At 35.3% G+C, this 24,563-nt stretch overlaps 1 protein-coding gene across 1 annotated transcript in view; it reads right to left on the reverse strand.

Annotated features, from left to right (window-relative positions):
• Positions 1 to 6,651: 6,651 nt before the first annotated feature.
• Positions 6,652 to 24,563, reverse strand: part of PGR (progesterone receptor) — an 82,413-nt gene continuing 64,501 nt past the window's right edge. Inside the window, exons 5-8 of the mRNA XM_027849476.1 lie at positions 15,751 to 15,895; positions 13,985 to 14,115; positions 7,552 to 7,709; positions 6,652 to 7,157 (exon numbers count right to left, since the gene is read on the reverse strand). Coding sequence (XP_027705277.1) covers positions 7,002 to 7,157; positions 7,552 to 7,709; positions 13,985 to 14,115; positions 15,751 to 15,895 — 590 coding nt within the window. The 3' untranslated portion in view covers positions 6,652 to 7,001. The remainder of the gene's footprint in view (positions 7,158 to 7,551; positions 7,710 to 13,984; positions 14,116 to 15,750; positions 15,896 to 24,563) is intronic.

A 24,563-nucleotide genomic window follows, 5' to 3' on the forward strand; every position in this document is an offset into this window, starting at 1 on the left:
CTCAACAACAGATTGAACTGGGAGGACAGTGTTGCCAATCACAATTATAGGGAATTTGGGATAGGGAGGGTTTAGAGAGAAAGATAAGGAGTTCCATTTTGAATATGTTGAGTTTGAGCAACTTGAGATGTCTAAAGAGAAGTTAGAGATGCAAGACTGGAGGTTAGTGGAGAGGTTAGGATAGGTAGATATGTAGATTTGAGAATCATTAGGTTAAAGATAGTAATTAAATCCATGAGAGCTGATGCTATCACCCAGCACAACTGATTATAATCTTATTGGGGTCTGGGGCAGTGGGGAAGAGGGAACTTAATGAAATATAGGACTTTCAAACATTTTTGCTGACAAAACCAAAGCTTAATAGAAACTGATATGTAAATAAAGGAGTCAAGATATATATAAAAAAAAGATACACATGATTGAACAAACATAAGAGGTAAAACAAGGATGAAGTGTTTACATTCTAATGGGGTGAGATAATAAAAATGTCTCCCAGAGAGAAGGCCTGGAATTGGTTTTATTACGTTTTGATGATGTTAAAAAAATAAAGGAAAGGGAGAGAAAAAAATAATGCCCTACTTTGGGAGGCAGGAGGAGAGAAGGGGTAGGCAAAATTATTTTACATAATTATGGTATGCAAATTAAAGACTATACAAACAGAAGAAAGGGGTAGGGTGAATAGGCAATATCTGTATCTCATTTTCATTTGAATTAGTTAAAGAAGGGAAGAATACATAAGCATAGAGTTAGGTGCAGAAATACATTTTATTCAACAGAGAAGTAGAAAGGATAGAAGAGAGATGGGGAATAAGAAGGGTAGATTATTCAGAGAGGATTTAGTTCTAATAAAAAAAAAAGCACTGAATCTCTAACCAGGGAGAGTTGATCACTAAGAGGATTTTAAAAAGAAATAAAGGATAAGAACTTATGACTGGGCTATGGATGAGGGAAAGAGAAGAGAGGCAAAGGAGCAGAAGAAGACTGCATCAAACCTAGAGCAATGGTGGTTTACTTAGAGAACTGTTTAGAGGCAATTAAAAATTAATTGAAGCAATAATTAAAACAAAGTTTCAAGATAAAAATAATCCAAATAAATCACCAGCAATTTTGCATATTAGCAACAAAATCCCATAGAAAGTGATAGAAAGAGAAGTTCCATTTAAAATATCTATAGAATTTCTAAAGTACTTGGAAACCTACTTGCCAAGACATAGAAATTATATTAACACAACTATAACACACTCTTTGCACAAATGAAGACAGATACAAGTAAATGGAGAAATTGATCATGGGTAGGTAAAGCCAATATAGAATAAAAATAATAACAAAATTCATCTGGAAGAACAAAAGGTCAAAAAAATCTCAAGGGAAATAACAAAAAAAGTGGGAAAGAAGGGAGCCTAGCAGTACCAGATCTCAAATTACACTACAAAGCAGTAATTATCAAAACAATTTGGTACTGGATATGAAATAACTAAATTAGTAGAATAGATAATTAAACAATATACAGGAGCAAATGAACAGAGTAGCCTTATGTTTGATAAATCTAACATTTTACTAATTGGGATAAGAACTCAACTACTCAACAAAATTGCTGGGAAAATTGTAAAGCAGTCTGGTGTAAACTAGGTACAGACTAACATTTCCCACCACAATATGCCAAGATAAGCTCCAAATGGGTAAATGACATAGATATAAAGGGCAACATTATAAACAAATTAGAGAACTAAGGAATTAGGACTGGAATTAGGATTCTGAATAGGTATGCCTTATTCAAAACAGGATGGGTAAAAGCTGGGTGAGATAACATTGTATATTAAGATAGTATACTCATGTGAGCAAATCTGAGAACTAGGAGGAAGCATGATGCAGAGTATTTGGGAGAAGATCAAAGAAGTTAGAAACAATGATTTTTATCTCTTTAATACAGACCACCTGAGCAGAGGCTGGAAATGGAGAAATAATTTGGGAAACGTGACAAGTGTGACATAAAGATTGTAAGTAGTAGTGATGGAAAACTTTAACTGTTGAAGCTCTCTCTCTCTGTATGCCAAAAGCATAGCAACTGATAATTACCTGATTTGCCTTAGTGATAATTTCATTCTTCAAAGAGAAGAACCAACAAAGGGAAATTCTATTCTGAATCTGATTCTCATTTGGCTGGGATGGAAATGTTGGGAACCTTAGTGGCAAGTCACCATCCCATTCTGGAATTTGTGATAGAGGAGAGAAAATATGGGCTTCTTCAGACATGAACCTTAGATTTTGGTAAAACCAAAGAGTTCAGGAGAAAGATAAGTATAATCTTGGAATAAAATGGAGTAAAATCCTTCAGGGGTAGTGTTCTTAGGAAGGATATAAGAAACAAAAGGGGAAACAATTCCAATGAAGAAGGGAAATGGGATTTATCTGAAGAGACTGATGTTGATTCAGGGAGAAGTATCTGTCAAAACCAAGAAGATAACCAGTATGATTGAGAAATAGCATGCAGGAAGGGCAGTAACTTTATCTTCTACTTTCATACTTTTACATTGTGTATTCCCCAAGTCTAAAAAGTGATTCCTACTCATCTGCATCTTTTGAAGTCTATTTTCCTGTAAGACTCTGCTTAAGTATAACCTTTTTCATGATGCTACCCACCCCAGTCCCCTCTGCCTTTCTTCTCAAGGTTATTTTATATCTGCTTTATGTCTACATATATTCAAGTTACCTTTTATGTCAAAATGCAAGCCCCTTGAAAGCAGAGACTATACCTAGTACCCAGCATAATATTTGCCATAAAAAGCTACTTATCATGGACAGAGCATTCTCCAAACATCACCATCCCCATCCCCTTCCAGCCTCACACAGATGCTTGGCACCCTGCGAAAACTTCCAGAGGACTAATCCCTGTGGAAAAAGATAACCTACCAGAACTCATCCCTCAGTGATTAACATAATTCCACCCTGTCATATCCACCCAATTCTCAAGATCCTGAAAGCTAGTTGCCATTGTTCAAATCTTGTTCTCTATTCTCCACTGATAGGTTCTTTATTCTCTTTCACTTCAATTTAACCTGATCCTATCCTCCACTCCACCTCCCACTCTAAAGCTACTCAACCCTTCCACCATGCTCTCTGGTATTCTTGAACCATAGACAACTAAGTAAATTAAACCTTCAATCTAAACCTTTTCCTTTCTTGCTCTCTCCATCTTTAACTCACTGAGACTTGGCTCCCTGAACTTTCCATCTCATTCTGGGTGCAGCATATCCCATGGGGAAAGACTGCTGGGGGTGGGACTGGGCATCTTCCATCTGCCCCAAAGCAACTACTTACATCTGTACTAGTAAAAGGCATCTTCCACCTCCTGTTGCTAGCCATAGCTCCCAATTGGGATGTGGAGAACTCCCAGAGCTAAGAAGAGCAACTCTCTCTTTACTTTGGGCTTTCCATCTCCTTCTGTGCCTGTCCTTTGAGGGTAGAGTGCCCTCCACTCAATGATAAACATTCTCACACCTGGTCATACCCTTCATATCCCAGTGACTCTGGACTTCTGTAGATCACTATCCAAACCCATTTCCCACTCCCTATCATCTGATTACTCATTCCCATTCCCCTTAACCTTCCCACTTCAAGGTTTTATACTAATTCCACCCAACCCTTTCACTCTTGAATGCCTGTTCCATAGGCAACAAATTTCCCTTCATCTTAAATATTTTCCTTTCCCACTCCTTCCACATTCCAGCTCTTACTGAAACTTGGCTTCTCCTGACAGCACAGCCACCCTTTCCAGTGCTGGCTGCAACTTCACTCATTTTGCTTGGCTCACTGGTTGAGGTGGGGGAATTGGAATAGTCCTTGCTCCCCATTGCTACTTCCAGATTCTCCCCCTACCTCCATCTCTCAGTAACCTTTCCCCCTCTTAGATTCATGCTGTTCATTTCTACCACCTGATCAAAATTTTGGCAGCTATTGTTTACAGACCCCCAACATCACTCCTCTTCTTTTCTCAATGAATTTGGCACATGGTTTACAATTTTTCTTTCCTCCCCAACTCGTGCTCTCATGCTAGGGAACTTCAATATATATATTGATTCTCCCTAAAATACCCTTATCACTCAATTTATCAATCTATTCACTTCCCATGAACTATTCTTTCACCCAGCCTCAGCCACATATAAATACTGCCATACACTTGATCTTGCCATCACTCATACTACCTCTATGTTCAAGAATTTTGAAATCCCCTTATCCAGCTACAACCTTGGTTTTCACCTTTTCCTATGCCTTCCCTTATATACTCCTACTCTTCATCTACACAATGATTTCTAATCCCTTAACCTCTCAATTTTCTCCAAAGCCATATCCACTGCACTAGTCACTCTCTCCTATTTTCCTCATCTTGACACTTTGATGAACCAATTCAACTCTATGCCATTGTCTCTTGAATCCCTAGCCCTCTTATTATATACCCTTGATATTGCCACTGTCCATGGGTATTCATTTAATCATCATAATCTATTGTCATTCCACCTTTCCCTCTCCCTTGCAACTCCAAATCCTGTTCTTTACCCTCACTGTGACCTCCACTCCCTTGACCCCTTAGTTCTTTTCCAGCCTATCACCCTTGCACTGATTACATATTCTCTTCCCTTCCCCATCTTGACCCTTTGGTGAATGACCACTGACTTTTAAAATTCTATAGGATAACTTTGTTTTATAGAAATAGCATAGTTAATCTGTGTGTAAGGAGAATTATTTTGTTAAATGAATTATTTAAAAATTATTTACTTCACAAATCCAGAGTTCAATATTTTGAGTTCCTTCTAGCTTCACTTCACTCCCAGTTCACTCTGTGCTCTTTACCTCTACAGTGGCTGCCCTACTCTCATGAAGATAACTCTACTATGAATTTTATCTACTTACTTATGTGTCCTTGCCCAGGACTGCCTTATCATGAGAAAGCCTTACCCATGCTGCTCTTGTCACTTCTGGCTCACTCTCTGATTTGCTTTACCTCTACACCAGCTATCTTTCCTTCTGTGGGTAGCCCTGTCTCAACCCTTTTCCTGTTCCTCTTAATGTATTGCCTTACTCCTTTAGTCTCAGCAGATGGACTAGAAAAAGTTGAGGGCAACCAACAGGCCTCAAACCGTCAGCAACCTAGAGGTGTGTCTACCCCAAGCATGTGAAGATTTCCCCTAGGGAGTGGGTGGATGAAAACAATGGCCTTCATGGCCATTGGAACAATGGCCATGAAGGCAGCTGAAGCAGGTGTTGTGGAGTGCTTAGAGCTTGGTCAGGCATTGAAGACTCCAAGGTCATCCACTGCATCCCTGGCCATCTTTAGTCATCCTAACTTTTGTCTTGGCACTGGACTTCAATGACTCTGAAGAGAGAGTGAAGCTGATGACTTTGTGCAACTCTGCCTTACTTAAATCCATTTCACTCAAGAATCAAGACTTCATGGCATTATATCATTGATTCTCTTTGAAAATGAAGGACAAACAACAATTCCTTTAGAACATAAGCTCCTAAAGTAGGCAACATCTTTTTTGCTTTTAGCACAGGATTAGTAAGTGCTTAATAAATACATGCATTCTTTTTCTAGACTACTGAAAGTAAGATAGAACTCATAGGAACATTATTGTCTTCTAATTGGTTATTCTCTTAGATCAAAAAAGCCTAGATTAATACATTTCATAATATGATATAGTTAATCTACATAAAGTTTGATTATATCTTTTAAAACTCATGAAAACCACAAAAGATGATAATTTTCATTAATTTTATATTCAGACATGAATATTAAATGTTTTTAAAAAGGAAAAAAATCCTCAGAAAAAGAAAGAAAAGCAATCTATTTACTTCCGCAAATATCTGAATCAAGCTAAATATTTAGTGGTCATAAAATCTGTGAAGAAGATTAGCTTCAAGATACTTATAAGCATTTCTCCAATTTACCTTGAGTAGTCAGAGAGACACATATCTGCTTCTTTTTCTCTTGGAAAAATTTCTCTGGTGACTTATAACGATCCCAAATTTGGTTGTCTTCTCAAGTCATAGATGCATTCCACGAAATGGTATAGTATATACATTTTGCTTCTAATTATTCTATTTGTATGCATTGTTTTATTCATTTATAAGGGATTATGTTTAAGATATAAGATCAGTGGCCCTTAGAATTTGGGAGCTTTTTAGAAGATGACAATAAGAATAATGTAGGTGTTTTATTGTGCTTTGGGAAGCCTCTGATTGAAAGGAGGAGTATCAGATAGACAAGCTGGTACTGGATTATAATAGTAATGTGCCATGTAATAAAAAAGGGACAACCACAAGAAGGGGTAAAAATAGAGAGTAAGAGTTCAGACATTGTAGGATGAAAGCTAAAAACCCATATATATCACTCTACCAAACAGCCAGAGGCCTACAGCTCCAATCTCAGAATCTCAGTAAAAGTTTTGTTTGGGGTGTGTGTGTGTGTGTGTGTGTGTGTGTGTGTGTGTGTGTATGCATGTATGTATAAAATCATCAAGGTTTATGGTTCCTCAGTTTGAGAAATACTAAGTTAGAACAATGGTTTCTGCACAGATATTAGGCAAGTAGGAGGAATTAAAAAAGAGGTGAATAGAAGCAAAGTGTGCAATGAACATTTTATTTTCTGTACATTTGTCTTTTAGGTTGAAGGTTTGTTAGATGTAATAGGGAAAATTCTCTTTAAATTCTATGAAATAAAATGTAGATTAAGTTCAGTTTAACATTTCATTTTAACTTCCAATCTCATGAATTTTAAAGAAAATATGAATACACAAACACTTACAAAATGCTAATTATGCTTTATAAAGGAAACTCATTTGTATTCCACAATATCTTCTTAAATTTGCTCTGCATGTTATATTACAAATGTAAGGCATTTAGCAGAATATTTAAAAAATTTAAGACACCAAAATCTTGACCAAAACAAAACAGAAATTCCACAAAATGTAATTATTTTTTTAAGAAGAAAAAAAAATCAACATTCATTTTTTATGAAAGAGAAGAGGTTTCACCATCCCCGCAAGAATCTTGGGTAACTGTGCAGCAATAACTTCAGACATCATTTCTGGAAAGTCAACACTCAGTGCCCGGGACTGGATAAATGTGTTCAAGCAGTAGAGATGGAGCTGTTTCACAAGCTGTGTTGTTTGACAGATGGGTAAGAAACAGGTAAGAAAAAAGACGCAACATATTCAAATCTAGCAGCTATGTTTAAAAAAAATATGCTATCCAAGCAAGAATACTTAAGGACCATGTTAAGTAAGTAGTACCATAATTTCCCTCAGAGTAAGGAAGAAAAATGTCTCTATAATATGTGAATCTTCTCATAAATATTTTAAAAAAGAATGTTTTGATCATGCCTATGACAAATAAATAGCATAAGCTTACAGCAACACGATATGAATAACTATACTTTTTGTAATATTTATACATAGAAGCTTTGAAAGAATCATGCAAAATTAAAGTTTGAATAATTTAAAAACCAGAAATGCAGGAGTCAGTTACTGGTAATGTGAAAAAGAAAACACTTACATCATGCAGGGAGTCCATTAATCTTGTCAGTTGGTAGAAACGCTGTGAGCTAGCCACAACTCCTTTCTGCCTCAGACCAATGGCTTTGATGAGCTCTCTAATGTAGCCTGATCTCATCTCATCAAACTGGTTCTGGCTTCTCAGCCCTTCCAATGGGACTAAAAGAAGATAATTATTATTGTGGGTAACATTTGTTGGAAAAAATAATATATTACACATTTTTGACACAGGAATAGTTAATCCCTAAATAATCTAGATATTTAACTGGATAGATATTTAACCATAAATCGATTCTAATTAAATAGCGAAGACTGTCTTACATGGCAATGTGAGAACATGTGAAAGCTTCCTTTGGTTAAATAGACCAACTAGGTAAATCAGAGAAAGTTAACATAGCTGCAAATTCCCTACAAAGGTCTGTAAATTCAATTATTCTAAAGTATCAGCTTTGTTATAAAAGATCAACTCTTAAGATCTAATTCTATCAGCATATACTCAGTGTATATGCTGATAAACATCAAAATGAAAGAATGGACCAAAAAAAAAAAACTAGTCAACTCCCTATGAAAGATTACAGATATTTAGATATTTGGTCTTAGGTTGATACAGCCATTAAAGCTTAATGTTATTGTTGTTGTTTGGTTGTTTTCAGTGGTGTCAGACTCTTCATGACCCTAACTTAGGGTTTTCGTGGCAGAGATACTGGAGTGGTTTGCTATTTTTTTCTCCAGTTCATTTTACAGATGAAGAATCTGTGGCAAACAGGGTTAAGTGACTTGCCCAGGGTCATATAGCTAGTGACTGTCTGAGGCCAGATTTGAACTCAGGAAGATAAATCTTCCTGACTCCAGGCCTGGCACTCTATCCACTGTTCTACCTAGCTGCCCACTGAAGCTTAATGCAGAATATTTATTCTTATAAGCTGCTCACATTTTCATTTGCATAACATATGTGAAAAAGATTCATTAAACACACAATTGGGAGAAAGTTTCTGGTATGAATCAGGATGTACTAAAATGATATCTTTTGTAAATAAAGCTAAATAGCTAGACAAATGCATATCCTTATCTGAAAAATGGAAAATAATACTGTCCCTCCTAATAATAGAAGGAAAATAATAGTTAACTACTAAACAATTGGAGAGTGTTATTAATATTATGTTTTATAATATCTACATTAGAATGTTTAATGAACTCTTCATCAATTTCTTCTAAGTGAAGGATTTAAAATATAATATAAAATCATACTAATCTTACATGCACTTGTGAGAAATACCTTATTATCTTTTATCTATTGAAGGAAGAAGTTCTAGTTTTATAAAAAAAAAAAATCTGTTCTTGGTTTACTAAGACACACAAATCCAGCTCAAAGATTCCATAATCTTAATGGTAATGAGATATACTACTAAGGCAGAGGACCCTTTAAAAAGTGATACAGATACCCATAATAGAGAGGTACATAATGGCTGGGATAATTTCTTTTATAATTGGTGACAGTCTTTATGGTAGTTATGGAAGTGAAAGTACATCTAAATTGTTATCTTATCTCTTTGTCACAAATCTATTACAGAGATTCCACTCTACTATTCAATTGCTGCCTCCAATCAAAACTTCAAAACCTAATAGTATCAAGTTAGGGTATTGATTACTTCAATACCTCAAATGACCCTTGACTTCCCTGGTGTGTGCACTCCCTTGCAATTCTAATTAATAGAGATTGAAACCTGCTTTAGGACTAATATACTGTACTTATTAGCTTCCAAGGCCATTAAAAATTCACCACCTTGGGGGGTAGGCAGAGCCAAGATGGCAGAGTAAAAGCAGTGACTTGCTTGAGCTCTCCCCCAAACCCCTCCAAATATGTGTAAAAAAAAATGGCTCTAAACAAATTCTAAAGCAGCACAAACCACAAAAAGACAGAGTGAAATAAATTTCCAGCCCAAGACAACATGGATGGTTGATCAGAAAGGTATATAGTGCTGGGTGGGGAGAGGAATGCAGTTTGGTGTGGGTGTGTAGGTCTCAGTGAACCTGGAGCAGATCTCAGAGGACTGGATCATGGGCAGCTGTGGCAGTTTCCAGACTTCTCAACCCATGAATGCCAAAGAAAACTAAGAAGGTCAGGAGGAAAAGTCTGTGTCTGTGGTGAGAGAAAAGTGCGGTTCCAGCCCCCACAGACCTGGGTGGTGGCTGCTTCTGAAGCTTCTGGCTCACAGACTCAGGGGGAATTGAGTGGTTGATCAGAGGGGGATTTCAGGGATCTCTTTGCTGGTGAAGGATTCTCTTGCTTTGCCCATGCTTAGATCTGGGTCACAATTCTGGGTGGCAGTCCTGGGGCAAGGAGGAGTGCTGGCGTGGTGGAGCTTGTAGTGGTGTTGGAGAGGATATCCTCTTCTCAGATCCAAGGCAGAAAAGAGTGCTTGTGGTCACTCATAGACCAGAACACAGGCCAGGAAAGGATTTAAACACCTGGCCCTTGATCATAGCACTTTGGAAGAACTGAAAATTTACAGGTCCCTAGAAGTATCTCTGAAAAATAATTCCACAAAACCCTGGAAGCTTGGAACAGTACATTCTCCACACTGGAAGTAGACCTCTACCTTAACAAAGAGTTTATAACTTAAGTAATTGACTGGGATCATGAGCAAATAATGCAAAAAAAAAATTCAGACTACAGAATGTTACTTTGGTGACAAAGAGGATAAAAATATACAACCAGATAAAGACAACAAAGTCAAAGCTCCTACACCCAAAGCCTCCAAGAAAAATATGAATTGGTCCCAGGCCATGGAAGAGCTCAAGAAGGATTTTGAGAAGAAAGTAAGAGAAGTAGAGGAAAAACTGAGAGTGATGTAAGAAAATCATGAAAAACAAGGCAATAGCTTGCTAAAGGAGGCCCAAAAAAATACTGAAGAAAATAACACCTTGAAAAATAGCCTAACCCAAATGCAAAAGAGGTCCAAAAAGCCAATAAGGAGAAGAATGCCTTGAAAAGCAAAATTGGCCACATGGAAAAGGAAGTCCAAAAGTTTACTGAAGAAAATACTTTCTTAAAAATTAGAACGGAGCAATTGGAAGCTAGTAACTTTATGAGAAATCAAGACACTGTAAACCAAATTCAAAAGAATAAAAAAAATAAAAAAACAATGTGAAATATCTCATTGGAAAAACAACTGACCTGGAAAATAGACCTAGGAGAGAGAATTTAAAAATTATTGGACTATCTGAAAGCCATGATCAAAAAAAGAGCCTAGATATCATCTTTCAAGAAATTATCAAGGAAAACTGCCTTGATAATCTAGAAGCAGAGGGCAAAATAGAAATGGAAAGAATCCACCAATCACCTCCTGAAAGAGATCCTCAAAGGAAAACTCCTAGGAATATTGTAGCCAAATTCCAGAGTTCCCAGGTCAAAGAGAAAATATTGCAAGCAGCCAGAAAGAAACAATTCAAGTATTGTGGAAAAACAGTCAGGATAACACAAGATTTAGCAGCTTCTCCATTAAGGGTCCTGAGGACGTGGAGTATGATATTCCAGAGGGCAAAAGAGATAAGATTATAGCCAAGAATCACCTACCCAGCAAAACTGAGCATAATCCTTCAGGGGGAAAAATGGATATTCAGTGAAATAGAGGACTTTCAAGCATTCTTGATGAAAAGACCAGAGCTGAATAGAAAATTTGACTTTCAGATACAAGACTCAAGAGAAACATGAAGAGGTAAACAGGAAAGAAAAATCACAAGAGACTTATTAAGGTTGAACTGTTTATTTTCTGCATGGAAAGATGATATTTGTAACTCATGAGTCCTTTGTCAGTATTGGAGTAGTTGGAGGGAAAAAATTATTTGTATATGTGTGTGTATATATATGTATATGTATATACACACACACACACACACAGAGAGAGAGAGAGAGAGAGAGAGGGATCAATAGAGGGCACAGGGTGAGTTGAAGATGAAGGGTTGATATCTGGAGGATAAAGTTAAGGGGTGAGAGAGGATTATATGGAGAGAAGGAGAAAGGGAGAGGTTTTTTTTTTTTTACAGTGGAGGCTTTTACAGTGGAGTGGAAACAGGGGAAGGTAAGAGGGAATGAGTGAATCTTAATCTCATAGGATTTGGCTTAAGGAGAGAATAACATACACACTCAATTGGGTATGGAAATCTATCTTACCCTATAGGAAAATCAGGGGGGGAAGGGGACAAGAGAGTAGGGGGATGATAGAGGGGAGGGCAGATTGGGAGAGGGGGTAATCAGAAGCAAACACTTCTGAGGAGGGACAGGGTCAAAAGAGAGAATAGCATAAATGGGGGGTGGGATAGCATTAAGGGAAATATATTTTGTTTTTTACAATATGACTGCTATGGAAGTGCTTTGCATGACTACACATGTATAACCTGTATTGAGTTGCTTGCCTGGGGAGGGAGGAAGGGAGAAAATTTGGAACCCAAAGTTTTAAAATCAAAAATTAAAAAAAATTGTTTTCACAAGCAACTGGGAAATAAGATATACAGGAAATGGGGTATAGAAATCTCTCCTGCCCTACAGGAAAATTGAAGGGGTAGGGGATAAGAGAAGTGGGGGGAGAGATAGAAGGGAGGGCAGATTAGGAGAAGGGATATTCAGAATGCATGCCATCTTGGGGTGGGGGGAGGGATGAGATGGGGAGAAAATTTGGAACTCAAAATCTTGTGGAAGTGAATGATGAAAACTAAAAATAAATAAATTAATTTTAAAAAATAGAAATGTTGGAAGGGTGTGGAATGTGAAATAATGGGGAGCATATTTGACCCATAGTCAGAAAGACTTGGGGTCAACAAAAAAAATTTTTAAAAAATGGTTATATTATTTAAAAAATTTCACCATCTGGTAGACAAACTGTTTTTTTTTTTTTTTTTTGGTAAGGCCATCAGGGGTTAAGTGATTTGTCCAGGGTCACACAGCTAGTAAGTATTAAGTGTCTGAGGCTGGATTTGAACTCAGTTCCTCTTTACTCCAGAGCCAGTGCTCTATCCACTGAGCCACCTAGCTGCCCCCAGCCAACTGTTTTTTGATCAACCTCTGTAAAGTTAGTTCTGATTCAATAATATCTTTCAGGTCTAGCTCCTCTTTCTTATTTCTACTGCAACCACCCAATTTTAGGCCTTTATCTCTTTCAGTTCAATTAATTCAGTTTAGCTGACCATCCATCCCTAATTCTCTATACTGTGCTATCATACTCCAGCTGCCTCCTAACTCCACTTTTGCTCCACCTGCTTCAATTGGTGACTTCGTCTCAGAACTTCCATTTTTGGGAAAGGTCCCCAGACCAACCATCCTCCATTCTATGATCTTAGCCACCAAGTTCCCCACATGGTTCTTTCTGCCTTTCATCTCCCCTTTTATGTGTTGCCTTCTCCCATTAGAATGTAAGATCCTTGAGGGTATTTGTTTGCATTTGTATTCTCAGCACATGACATAGTGCCTAGTACATAGTCAACACTTAATAAATGCTTGTCAATGTGTGCTAACTACAAGATGTTTTGCCATGTATTATGTCTATAAAGAATAAAATTAAAGTTCCTTTATTTAAGGAGCTTAAATTTGCTGGGGTAAATATAAATAAATAAGTAAAAATATATGTTAAAAACGTGATTTTTAGGAGTGAAAGAACACTAACTGTTAGGGAATCATGGAAGTCTTGTGTGTAATCATAAAAGCTAAGGGACAGGAGATCAAATGTCAAGCACAGGGAAAAACAATTATGCCAATTTGAGGAGTACAATGCATGAAGAGAAGTATTGTGAATTGAATTATGAATTGACCTCTGGGTCTGTCTGTCTCCTATGCCTGTGCCAGAAAAAGGACTCATAACTTTACCTTCAGTTTCCTCATTAGAATTCAGTCCAATATTTTATCTAGACATGTTTGGAAGTTCTGATTTTCTTTTTTTCACAGTGGGTAGAGTGGTGGAGAGCTTGCTGTGCTGCTTCTTGCTACTCTTTCATCTTGGCTCTGCCTACTCATGCATTTTCACAGACTATTCTCCATTACCTGAATGTTCTCTCTGGTGAGATCTCAAATGTCTTCATAGCATAACTCAAATGCTACTTCTTGCATTGCCACTTTCACACTGTGAGTGAATTTCCCCTGATGCCCCCTCCCAACAACACCAATTACCTTGTATTTGTCAAAATGTTGCTTCTTTTCAATATTCTAGAAGTTCCTTTAAGATAGAGACTTTCACTTTTTGTCTGTTTCTCTAGTGCCTTGCACAACGTGTGGTCTAAATTTAATGTGTGTTTGATGAACTGAATTAAAATTTTAAGGGTAACACTCATTACTGGGTACTTTTCTCTTTTAAAGATACTATAAATGATCTTGTTGCATCAAATAATCCTTATATTGTCTTAAATTTTAATAATGCACCCTAAGGGAAGAGTTAATTACTCACTTGTATTGAGAAGCAATAACACTTTCATACAGAGAAATTCTTCTTGGGTAACTTGAAGCTTGACAAATTCCTGTGGGATCTGCCACATGGTAAGGCATAAGGAGTAGAATGATGATTCTTTCATTCGCTGTCTTGCACCACCACAAAAAAATAAAAATAAATAAATAAACAACAACAAAAACAATACAGCATCTCAGATAATCAAACATTATAATATTATCAGAGAATGTGATACCATTAAACAACTTAGCATATTTTTGCATACAAAATCCTTTCATTTACAAATAAATTAAATATTTGGAATTTTAGTCCAACAAAAATGTGTTTCATAAGTAGGGAAATAATGTTTTTTATGTAACCTAAAGCTTTGATGATAAAGGATTTTCAGATTGGGATAAATCTTACTAGAAAGTTAGAAATATAAGTGCAGAAGAACAGTTTTTGCAAAGGTAATCAGGCAGACAGGAAAGATTAGAAAAGGTATTAGTTACATATTCTATTGAATCATAATTTTAATTTTACACACCAAAAGAGGAAGGGAACAAAATTCCAAGAACTATAAATAAAGAAGCAAATGCTGCTCAGGAATAGGAAAAATTTGTGTGGTTTGAGGATATAATAAGGAGAGTAGAGTTCCTAGAATCAGGAAATTGATAAATTACTATATAGAATGATTTTCAAGATGGGACCTACAGTTCCCAGTTACAATGGTCACATAAATCAAATAAATTAATGTGATGCAATTGATGGAAAATACTCATTTTACAAAAATGAGTCTTATGAACATCATTGTTAGGATAACTGTATAATGGTGAGAGGACACAGAAAATTACATTGGCATAGGTTAATAAGCTTAAAATAATTTATAAGATCAAATTAAATTATGAAATTTATGGTATTTTACTTTAGATTTTTAACATTCCTTTTGTTACCTAAGTAGTATAGTGCTTGACATGTATTCAGGAAGACCTGAGTTTGAATCCTGCTTTGGATACTTCCTAACTACATAATCCTAGGCAAAGTCACTTAACTTCTCTCACATTCATTTTCCTCATCTGTAAAATGGGCACAATAATAGCAACTACCTCATAGTGTTGTGAAGTTCAAATAAAATTATAGAAAACACTTTTTAAAGCTTATATAAATATTAACAATTATTATTTTGAAAGGTCACTATTAAGACAAACGAAATAAGCAGGATTAAATTAGCAATTATAATTTATTTTAATAATTAAAATTATTTTGTGACAAGATTTTTCTTGATGACAGAGACAAGGAACATTACAGAAACTTATATATTACTAAATTAGTTTATTCTCTTTCTCATTTTTGTAGTCTAATTTTTCCAGTAAAAAAGAGTATATTTCTTTTCATGTTGAACCATATTTTAACTTTTTAAAAGACAAAGTACTCTTGTGTTTTCTCTTTTATTAACTTTAAATAATGATACTATACAACTAGACTTATGTCTTTAATATTTCAAATTATATTTAAAATATTTTTAATTGAGAAAATTACTTAAAACTCAGACATAACAGATGAAAAGGAGAAATCTTAGTCATCATAATATAAATAAAATCACACAATGTTTTTCAAATTATCTTCTTGAAAAGCATTCTTTTTTGTTGTTGTTGTTGATGATGATGCTGGCCCTAATCCTATCAGCAAATCTTCATTATTAAGTAAATTTTGCTTGGAAGAAGTATTAAGTAAAATGAAACTTTAATAATTTCAAAAATTCTTAATAGGCAATCTGCTATACTTACTCATTAAGTATCAGATCAGGTGCAAAATATAGCATTTGACCACTGACATGTTTATATGATCTCCACCCCAGTCCAAACACCATTAAACTCATCCAAGAATATTGGATGAGAGTTATCTGATCATCAATATGTAAGTTACGGAATCCTAGAAATCAAATGCAAAATTAAAATAGGCCAGAAAGAATTTCATTATGTAAGAAGAATTAAAAACCACTCTGAGTTCCTATCAAGTTATATGAGTTGTATAGTAGTAAAACATTATCAATACTAATCTCACAAACTATGATGTTATAGTACCAAATACCAATTGCTAATAAACCCAATTAAAAAAATAAACACAGAAATGACAGAAGTAATTTTAAATTGGTCATTGAAATTTTTCATTTCTGTAAGTTACATGACATACTTTCCGAAACTACTATCTACTATAGCTACTTTATTTGAACTCAAGGTTCAAATCTATTTATAAGCGATCTGTTCCAAGTATTGTTCAAAAAATTGAGCAAAACAAAAACCTTGCCACTAAAAAACCCCCCAACTACTATTGGTCAATAGAGTGAAGAATTCCATTTCTTGATGATGTATGAAATCTCAAGTTGCGGAGTGACCTCTGGGAAAGAGCTATTGGTCCCTGCTTATAAATTTAAAATATCTCCCATTTCTAGAAGAGGGGAATACAAGAAGAAAGGAATCTTGGATCTTTTTTTACATGTCTTTTGATACAATACAGAAGGGAAAAAGTTGGGATGTAAAGAAAAAAAGTTCAAAAGGGTAAGAGGTGGGAGTAATTCCTCAGAACTAGAAAAAACCAACGTTTCATAAAAGTGGCAACTTCTCTGACTCCCTTTCTTTACACTCCACTCAAACCCAATTAGGTGCACTTATTCTGTGTTCATATATGGTATATGTTATTGTTCAGCTGTTCTGCTTTTCAAGCCAGCTGTCCCCAGAGTACAACACACATAGCTAGCAAATAGCAAGACCAGGACTCAGAGTCACATCTTCTAGTTTCCAATCCAGGGCCTTATTATATTTGCTGTTCAGTTGTGTCCAACTCTTACTGACTCCATTGCTTGGCAAAGATACTGGAGTGGTTTACCATTTCCTTCTCCAGTTCATTTGACAGATGAAGAAACTGAGGTAAACAGGGTGAAGTGACTTGCCCAGGGTCACACAGCTAGTAAGTGTCTGAGGCCAGATTTGAATTCAGGAAGATAAGTCTTCCTGACTCCAGGCCTGGCACCCTCCACTCACCACCTATCTGCCCCTCATATGGTATATACCACTTCTATTTATATATAACCAACCAGTATTGAGATTTTCCCTGTAGGCATTTCTTACTTTACATGATAGATACATCTTTAAGAAGTATGTAAAATTAAATTTTATAACACTAGAGGGAAGGTGATGCTTAAAAATTTTAAAGTATTTTGTAAATGAATATGCACCATTTAATTTGTTTTGAAATTCTGGATCGGATCTTCACAAAACTAAGGCCTAGGGAGATTAAGCGACTTGTCCAATATTACATAGTGAGCAAGAAACTGGGTCGGGATTTAAAATCAGGGCCTCTGACTTCACAACCAGTTCCTTTTCTACTTTACCATATTATTTCTCTTATTGGTTGTTTTTATATTACGTCGCATGGGAACTACCAGAATTTTATGAAGTGAGATTTGAATAAGGAAACTATTAAAGATAATATGTCTATTGATACCATCAGGTAAAAAGCCATTACTTTCAATAATGTCTCTAGTTATTGTTAGCCATTTTAATATAGCCTAAGAATGCTTCCTTTGGGAAATAATTTCATAATTTTCAAATATTTCACCTAGTATTTAATATATATTTTTTGCTTTCTTGCATTGAGGTACTAATTTAAAAATCCTTCAGTTACTTTATCCCTTAAATTACATATTCTACCTCTTATTGAATTTAAAATTTTTGTGTATTTTTTTGGATACCAGATCTAAACTAAAAATAACTTTGTTACACAAGAGTAAAGCTAAAATTAGTTGAAGGACCTGAAATTTCAAATACTGCCAAATTATCGGCATTATCTTATCTGCATAATTGCATTGAATAATTACTACTACAATTACTTTCCCTTTTACAGTGTTTACCAGTGATAAATTGGGTACTGCTAAATTGACTTCAACATTTCAAATACAGTGATATATATATTTTTCCCTTAACTATAATATCATATATTATCATATGCCTACACAAAGAAGGGAACACTGAAATCAAATTCCCCTTGAAGATAATAATCAAGTAAACAGTACATTTGGAATGATGGTCAAAATGAAAAAAAGACTTCATGTACAGAGGTGATTGATGACTACTAATTGTTTAACCATGAGTAGAAAAAAAGTCCTTTTTCTTATAATTTGACCTGTTAATTTCTGATAGGAGCAGAAATTAAAAAGCGCCCAATCTCAAAGATTATAAAGTCTTTAAAAAGTACAATTCTGGAGATGACTTGTGACCTACTAGGTTTCCTTCATCTTATCTCTATCTTTTAATCACAAGAATGTAAAATGTCACGATGCCATCAAAAGACTAATTTTGTGAAGAAATGCAGTGTTTGTTAATTTTGGGAACAATAGTGGTGGTGGTGGTGGTTGGATTGTAGTACTCTTTGCACCATGAATACTTTGTCTATAAGTTAGGGATCATATGGTATAGATGGAAAAAATATGGACTAAAAAATATTTAGCTGTGGCCTAAATACTGTTTAGCTGGGGAAGTGTTGTCTGGATTATCAATTTACTAGTGGGCCATTTCTGGAAAACCAGAAATGTTGGGTAAAGTCCAAAATTATAGGTTAAGTTCTGGACATGAATAGAGTATCTTGATATATTGAATACCTGACCAATTATTGAAAAGTGGTGGCCAATTTCATATGAAGTTCAATTGTTACAAAGTAAAGCAAGAGCTAAGCTCCAAAACAGAATTAATAGATTTTAAAGTAATAATAATAATGATGATAATCATAGTAATCATAATGATAACAGCAGATAATGTTATTGTTATAACAATTTTGCTCTTGCTACTGTCATAAATGAATAAAAACAATAGCAAAACAAGTGAAATAAGCATAAAAAAGAATCAAAGTATACATTCCATCATCAAAATATGTTGGAAAAATGTTTAAGTCCATCAGGGATGGGGAGATGACATTCAGTAATCTAAACAAAAACTTATTTTATTTGATCATGGTTTTGGGAAAAATATTTCTGAAAGAGGTAAACAAAACCACATATTAAGCTCCCACTTATATTTCAAGTAGGCTTCTTTGTCATTTCTATCAGCTTCATTTGAATATTTCAAAGAATTTTAGAAGAATTTTAAGGAACTTTGATCAGGGACTTAAGGGCCTTTTTTTCTACAGTGATTTAAAAAAATTTTTTTTAAAGAAAAACTCTATTACAGAATCATTAGAATGTATACCTTAGATTATATTTTTGTTAAATTTTAACTCCAGAAAATGAAGGAAAGCATAGGGAAAAGACAGAATTCAGTATAGTTTACCTCAGTGATAACCAAGAAGAGTGGTATGGACAATCAATATACATAATTTTAGAAAGGTGAAGACAGTGAAGAAAATAGATACTGAACTTAGGAATTAGGGAAAAAAAGAGTGGTTCTATAATTCTATTCTTCATGTTACATGAATGTATTGGACCATTCCAAATTTAAAAAGACCATAAAAATAAAGAATATTCAATAATCAGTGGCAATTGTAATTTTTGATAAAATTATATGAAACATACATTTTGTAGGAAAACATGTCTAGTTTAATGAAATACATTGGAAAATTATAAACAGAAATAAACCATCTGCTAATAGAATGTTCTCATCTTATTACAGAATTGTATTTCAAAAGTTCATTAGCAGGTTGGTTGGAACCTGAGGGCATATTTTGACAGAAACAATGTTATAAATGGTGAATAGGTATTCCTATGACAGCTAACAAATGCCTATTTAACCCATGTTTAATTCACAAAATAACTCACAGAACATGTACATTTATAATGAAAAACAAAAGACAATGCAAATAAAACAAAACAGAAAAGCAATAAAATTGAGTAAGAAATGTTTTTTTATCTTTGTGCTTAAGGAGAAGCAGGTTTAATTAAAGGAATACAAATTAGTTCTAAAATGGGTGTTCTTCTGGAGTCTGTGGATAGATTTCAGCGGGTCCATGAACTTTTCATGGGAAAAAATTACATCTTTATTTTCACTAAACTCTAAAAGAAATTTAGCACTGAATTAAAGAAGGGGTCCATAGACTTCCCCAAACTGAAAAAGGGCTCAAAGACACAAAAAGATTAAGAATTCCTATTCTAGAAGGTTGAAGAGGTAGATATTTCATTGCTCAAAACTCATTAAGTTCCAGCCCAAAGATTTTCTTTGACTCACCTCCTCATTTCTCTCTTCCTAATGTCTGTCCAGGTTAATTTCAATTTCAAGGAATGAACCTTGAACCAAATACTATAATTGTTTCCCCCTTTCTCTCTTACCTGATTCATAAAAGGCACAAGAATACTACAAATGGCCTAATTGTGATGAGTAGAAGGAAACTCATTGAGAAATCAGATCTAACAAAGAAATATGCTCCCAGGTTATGGAAACTAATTTCAGTGGTTATGTCTTGTTTCATTGCAAAACTTTTGCCTTTTCATTTTCTTTGATGTGACTGTATTACTGGCATGACTCATGCCTATCAACTATGCTTGGGTTAAGTAATTGGATCACAGAAGGAAGGAAGAGAGGGAAGGTATAAGGAGATAGTTTTTCTTATGGTAACTAGCAAGCTTCAGAAGAGGAATGAGAAGAGGTGAAATGGAGAGACATGGGCATGGAGAGGTGTCATAATAAAGTTTGGTGTATTATGATTGAATTACCAGACCCCAAGAGCCACTTTTTAATGGCCTGATGTCACTTACTTGAACCTTTGTTCAAGTAAAATATAATAGAGAGATATAAAATCCTACACTTGTGTTTAAAAATTAATCAACTTCTCAAGAACAAGATGTGGCTAGATCATATGAAAAAGGATCTTTGACCTTCAGTGGATTGTGATTTTGATAAATCAAAAGTGCAACATAATAGTTCTAAAAATTATGCTAACTTGGCAGCATTAAGAGAATCAAAGTGTTCCAAATAAATGTTTCAAAAAAGTCAAGCCTTAGTTTCAGAAGAAAGCTTGGGATCATTTAAATATTGTATAATTTTTCTGCATAAAATACTGTAATCCAAACTACTTTCTTTCTCTCATTCAAGTCATGATCTAAATTTTAAACCTTCTGTCTGTCTAAGATATGTTTTAAGTAAAAGTACTACAGGTTGTCCAACCAATTGTATTTTATTCTGGATCATAAGATTCTCCATTCACATCATTTTTCCTCTGTGGATGGTTAAGTCAAGCTTTTTCAAGTGATTATGGATCTCTTCATAGGTCTTGCAATTTTCTAGGACTTGATGCAATAATTAAAATGCATCTGCATACTAGAGAATTTGCAGGACTTCACCTTATATATGGAACAACTCTTTCATTTGGACTCCATTAAATATTCTTAATTTCTGAGGCAAAAACATCTGTCCATTGTTATAAGCTTAGCTCAAATGTTGCCTACCCCAAGAAACTTTAACTTTCCCGATGTCGTATAGAGCTAAAAGCTCTGATCTCAGAGTCAATCATAAGACTGGGTTCAAATCTTGTGTTTGATAGTAGCTACATAACTCAGGACTATTTTCTTAACATCTCTGAGTTGAGCCTCAGTTTATATGTAAAGTTGGGATTATACACTTGCACATGAGTCATCAAACAGAGCTGTTATGAGGACACCATTTATAAACTTTCATGTGTTACATAAGGATAAATTATTATTATTGTTGTTGTTGTTAGCCCCGAAAAAATGCTTGTACTCAAGACAGAAAATTGTCATCTTAACACCTATAGCACTTGGTTTGTAAAAAGGGATCTGAAAGAATACTAGAGTTTCAGCCATTTCTCTGCAGTTTTGCAAATGCTTTGAGTACTACTGGTCTAAAAGGCAGTATGGCACAGTGGATAGTGTGGATGGAGTGAATAATTTGCCTTTTTGACAGAGTCAAAAAGACCTAGGTTAAAATCCTGCCTCAGACACTTGCTAGCTATATGTCTCTGGGCATTCATAATCTCATTGAGTCTCATCAACACAATGTGAATAATATAGCACTTATTGTAAAGGGCTACTTTGAGGAATAATAAAAAAAAGCTTTTCAAACCTTAAATCTCTATGTCAGTTGTTGCTGATTTCAAAATTTCAGGATTTTAGAGCTGGAAGTAATTTTAAAGATTATTTAGTCCAAGCTCATTATTTTACAGATGATAAAACTAGGGTCTAAATTCAATCTGAGGATCTTTAATTCCAAATCTGGTGCTCTATCCACTGGACCACACTGCCTACACAACCATGATGATCATGATGATTATAATTATAACTCATGTTAGGAGGCATTAGCCTCCTAAAAAATCTTATCTCTGCTCTCTCCTCTTCCAATCCATTCTTTACACCATTTCTAGATGGCTTCATTATGCAGAGATCTGGTCACATTGCTAAACTACTCAAAACCCTTCAGTGACTCCCTACTGACTTCTGAGTACAATTCAAACTCTTTTGCTTTTGCCTAGTATTCAAGGCTCTCTACAACAACCACTTTAAAAGTGGCAGGTTCAGACTTGATATGTAGAAAAATTACATAACAATTAGAATTATCCAAAAGTGAAATAAGCGGCTGCAGAAATTAATGGGTTCTCTCTCACTGGAGGTCTTCAAGTAAAAGCTGGAGTCTGATCGTTTGTTGGGCAGGTTGTTAGAGGGCATCTTGTAAGAATGAATCCACTAGATGGTTGCTGAAGTCTCTTCTAACTCAGATGTTACCCTACTGATAGAGACCTCCCCAGCTAGTCTTTTAAATATCCTGCATTTATAATCCCAAGTGTTCTCTTTTCCCATGTGGAGACTACTAGCAGCTCAGAACAAGCCAATCATATAACATCTGCTAGTGCTATGGGCTTGGTCATCACAGCTTCAAAAATGTTGAAATCACTCAGCAAGGATCACAATTGGTAGTCGAGACCCACAACCTCTCCAGTCATATCTCAGGGTAGGGGCCATCTGCCTTGCCTGGTCCTTAGGACCCATTCTCCATACATCCAACATGGACTTGGCTCTGTAAATGTGTATTTACCTCATAACTCTCAACAAATATTAGCTCTAAGATTCTGTACTTGAACACCTTTTTTTTCCACAAACGTTATGCTCCAATATTCAATACCCAAACTGCATGCCCTCAGTAAGTATTCCATGTTCTCTTCTCAATTTCTTTCCTTTCAACCCACCTCCCTCCAATTCTGTGTCACTCCTTAAGTGCTCAACACTTTATCACAAACACATCCAGGGGTCGTGCTCTTTAAATAGCCCAAGGGGGATAATTAGTAATTGTAGATACATGCAGGAATACTATATCTTTCCTGAATAGCTATTTGCCTTCTCCCAGTATTCTCAACTTTAACATTGACTTGTCCAATTTTACCTTATACCGTTTCCCTCTACATAGCATAAGCTTCTGCCAAATTGCACTACTCAATGTCTCTTGGGGGCATTGCTCATTTTTCTGGCTCTGTGCTTTTCTCACATAAATTCCGGTCTGGGATACACCTTTCCCTCCTCTACTAATTGAATTCCTATCTGTCCTTTAAAGCCCAGGTTAAATGCTTCATTAGCATGCCTTCCTAGAATCCTCTCCATCTCCCAGATTCACTTAAGTAGATAATGACACTTTCTTCATTAGAGTTAACATTGTTCTCTGGGCCTCTCTGATGTGCTTCTCATATATTATTTTGTACCATAATTATTTATGTACATGTCATATGACCCTACCAGCCCATAAACATGATAAGGACTGAAATTATGTCTTATCCTAGTTTTGGATCTCTTAGAATGTACAAACACATAGTAGTTTTATGTTTGGTGAAGTGAATTGATGAACTGACACAAAATTGTTCCAGTGCCTGCAGAAACCCTTCAATATGAAAATGAGCAACTAGAGATGATAAGAACTGAAATAATAAAGGAAAATAAGAGGATTTCCCCCCATCCCCATTTTGATTCATCTTCAGATAATCACTAGAGGAAAAAAGCCCTCAAATATAGGCAAAAAATCCACCAGTTTGAGTTCTTTCACATATGACTAAGTTTTCTTATTAGTCACAGTAGTATTTAAGGACAATAATCTGGCAAATCCTTATACTCATCTCATTGACCTATACAAACAAAAATGCTTTAAAGAGTAGATAAAGACAATTTTCAGCCTAAATAGCTCACCAGATGGAGCAAGAAATCAAACACAGTATTTTCCAAACTCCATCTAGCTGTTAGGTTGAACATTCTCAATTTCCCCTAGTGTACTCACTCAGTAAACAAGCTTGGGAATGTGATACATTTTTGTGTGCTTACCTCTTTTAATACTTGTCTATGTGTATCACCCCAATGCATGCTGGGGATATGGAACTGGACTTGACTTGCATGGCTGAAAATCTTTGAGAATGACCACAAGAACTGACACAGTTTGAATGTGACATAACTTCCTTTATCTTTTTGTGTGTGTGTGAGGGCAATTGAGGTTAAGTGACTTGCCCAGAGCTACACAGCTAGTGCATAACTTCCTTTAAATGGCATACTGAACATGCTGCCTGTACTTCAGGTTGCTTATTAAAAGAGTCAGGCTGTCAGAAATTGTAATCCATACATTATTATTGT

This window comes from Vombatus ursinus, unplaced genomic scaffold (genome assembly GCF_900497805.2).
Source record: "Vombatus ursinus unplaced genomic scaffold, bare-nosed wombat genome assembly UNPS02007612.1, whole genome shotgun sequence".
NCBI lineage: Eukaryota > Metazoa > Chordata > Mammalia > Diprotodontia > Vombatidae > Vombatus > Vombatus ursinus.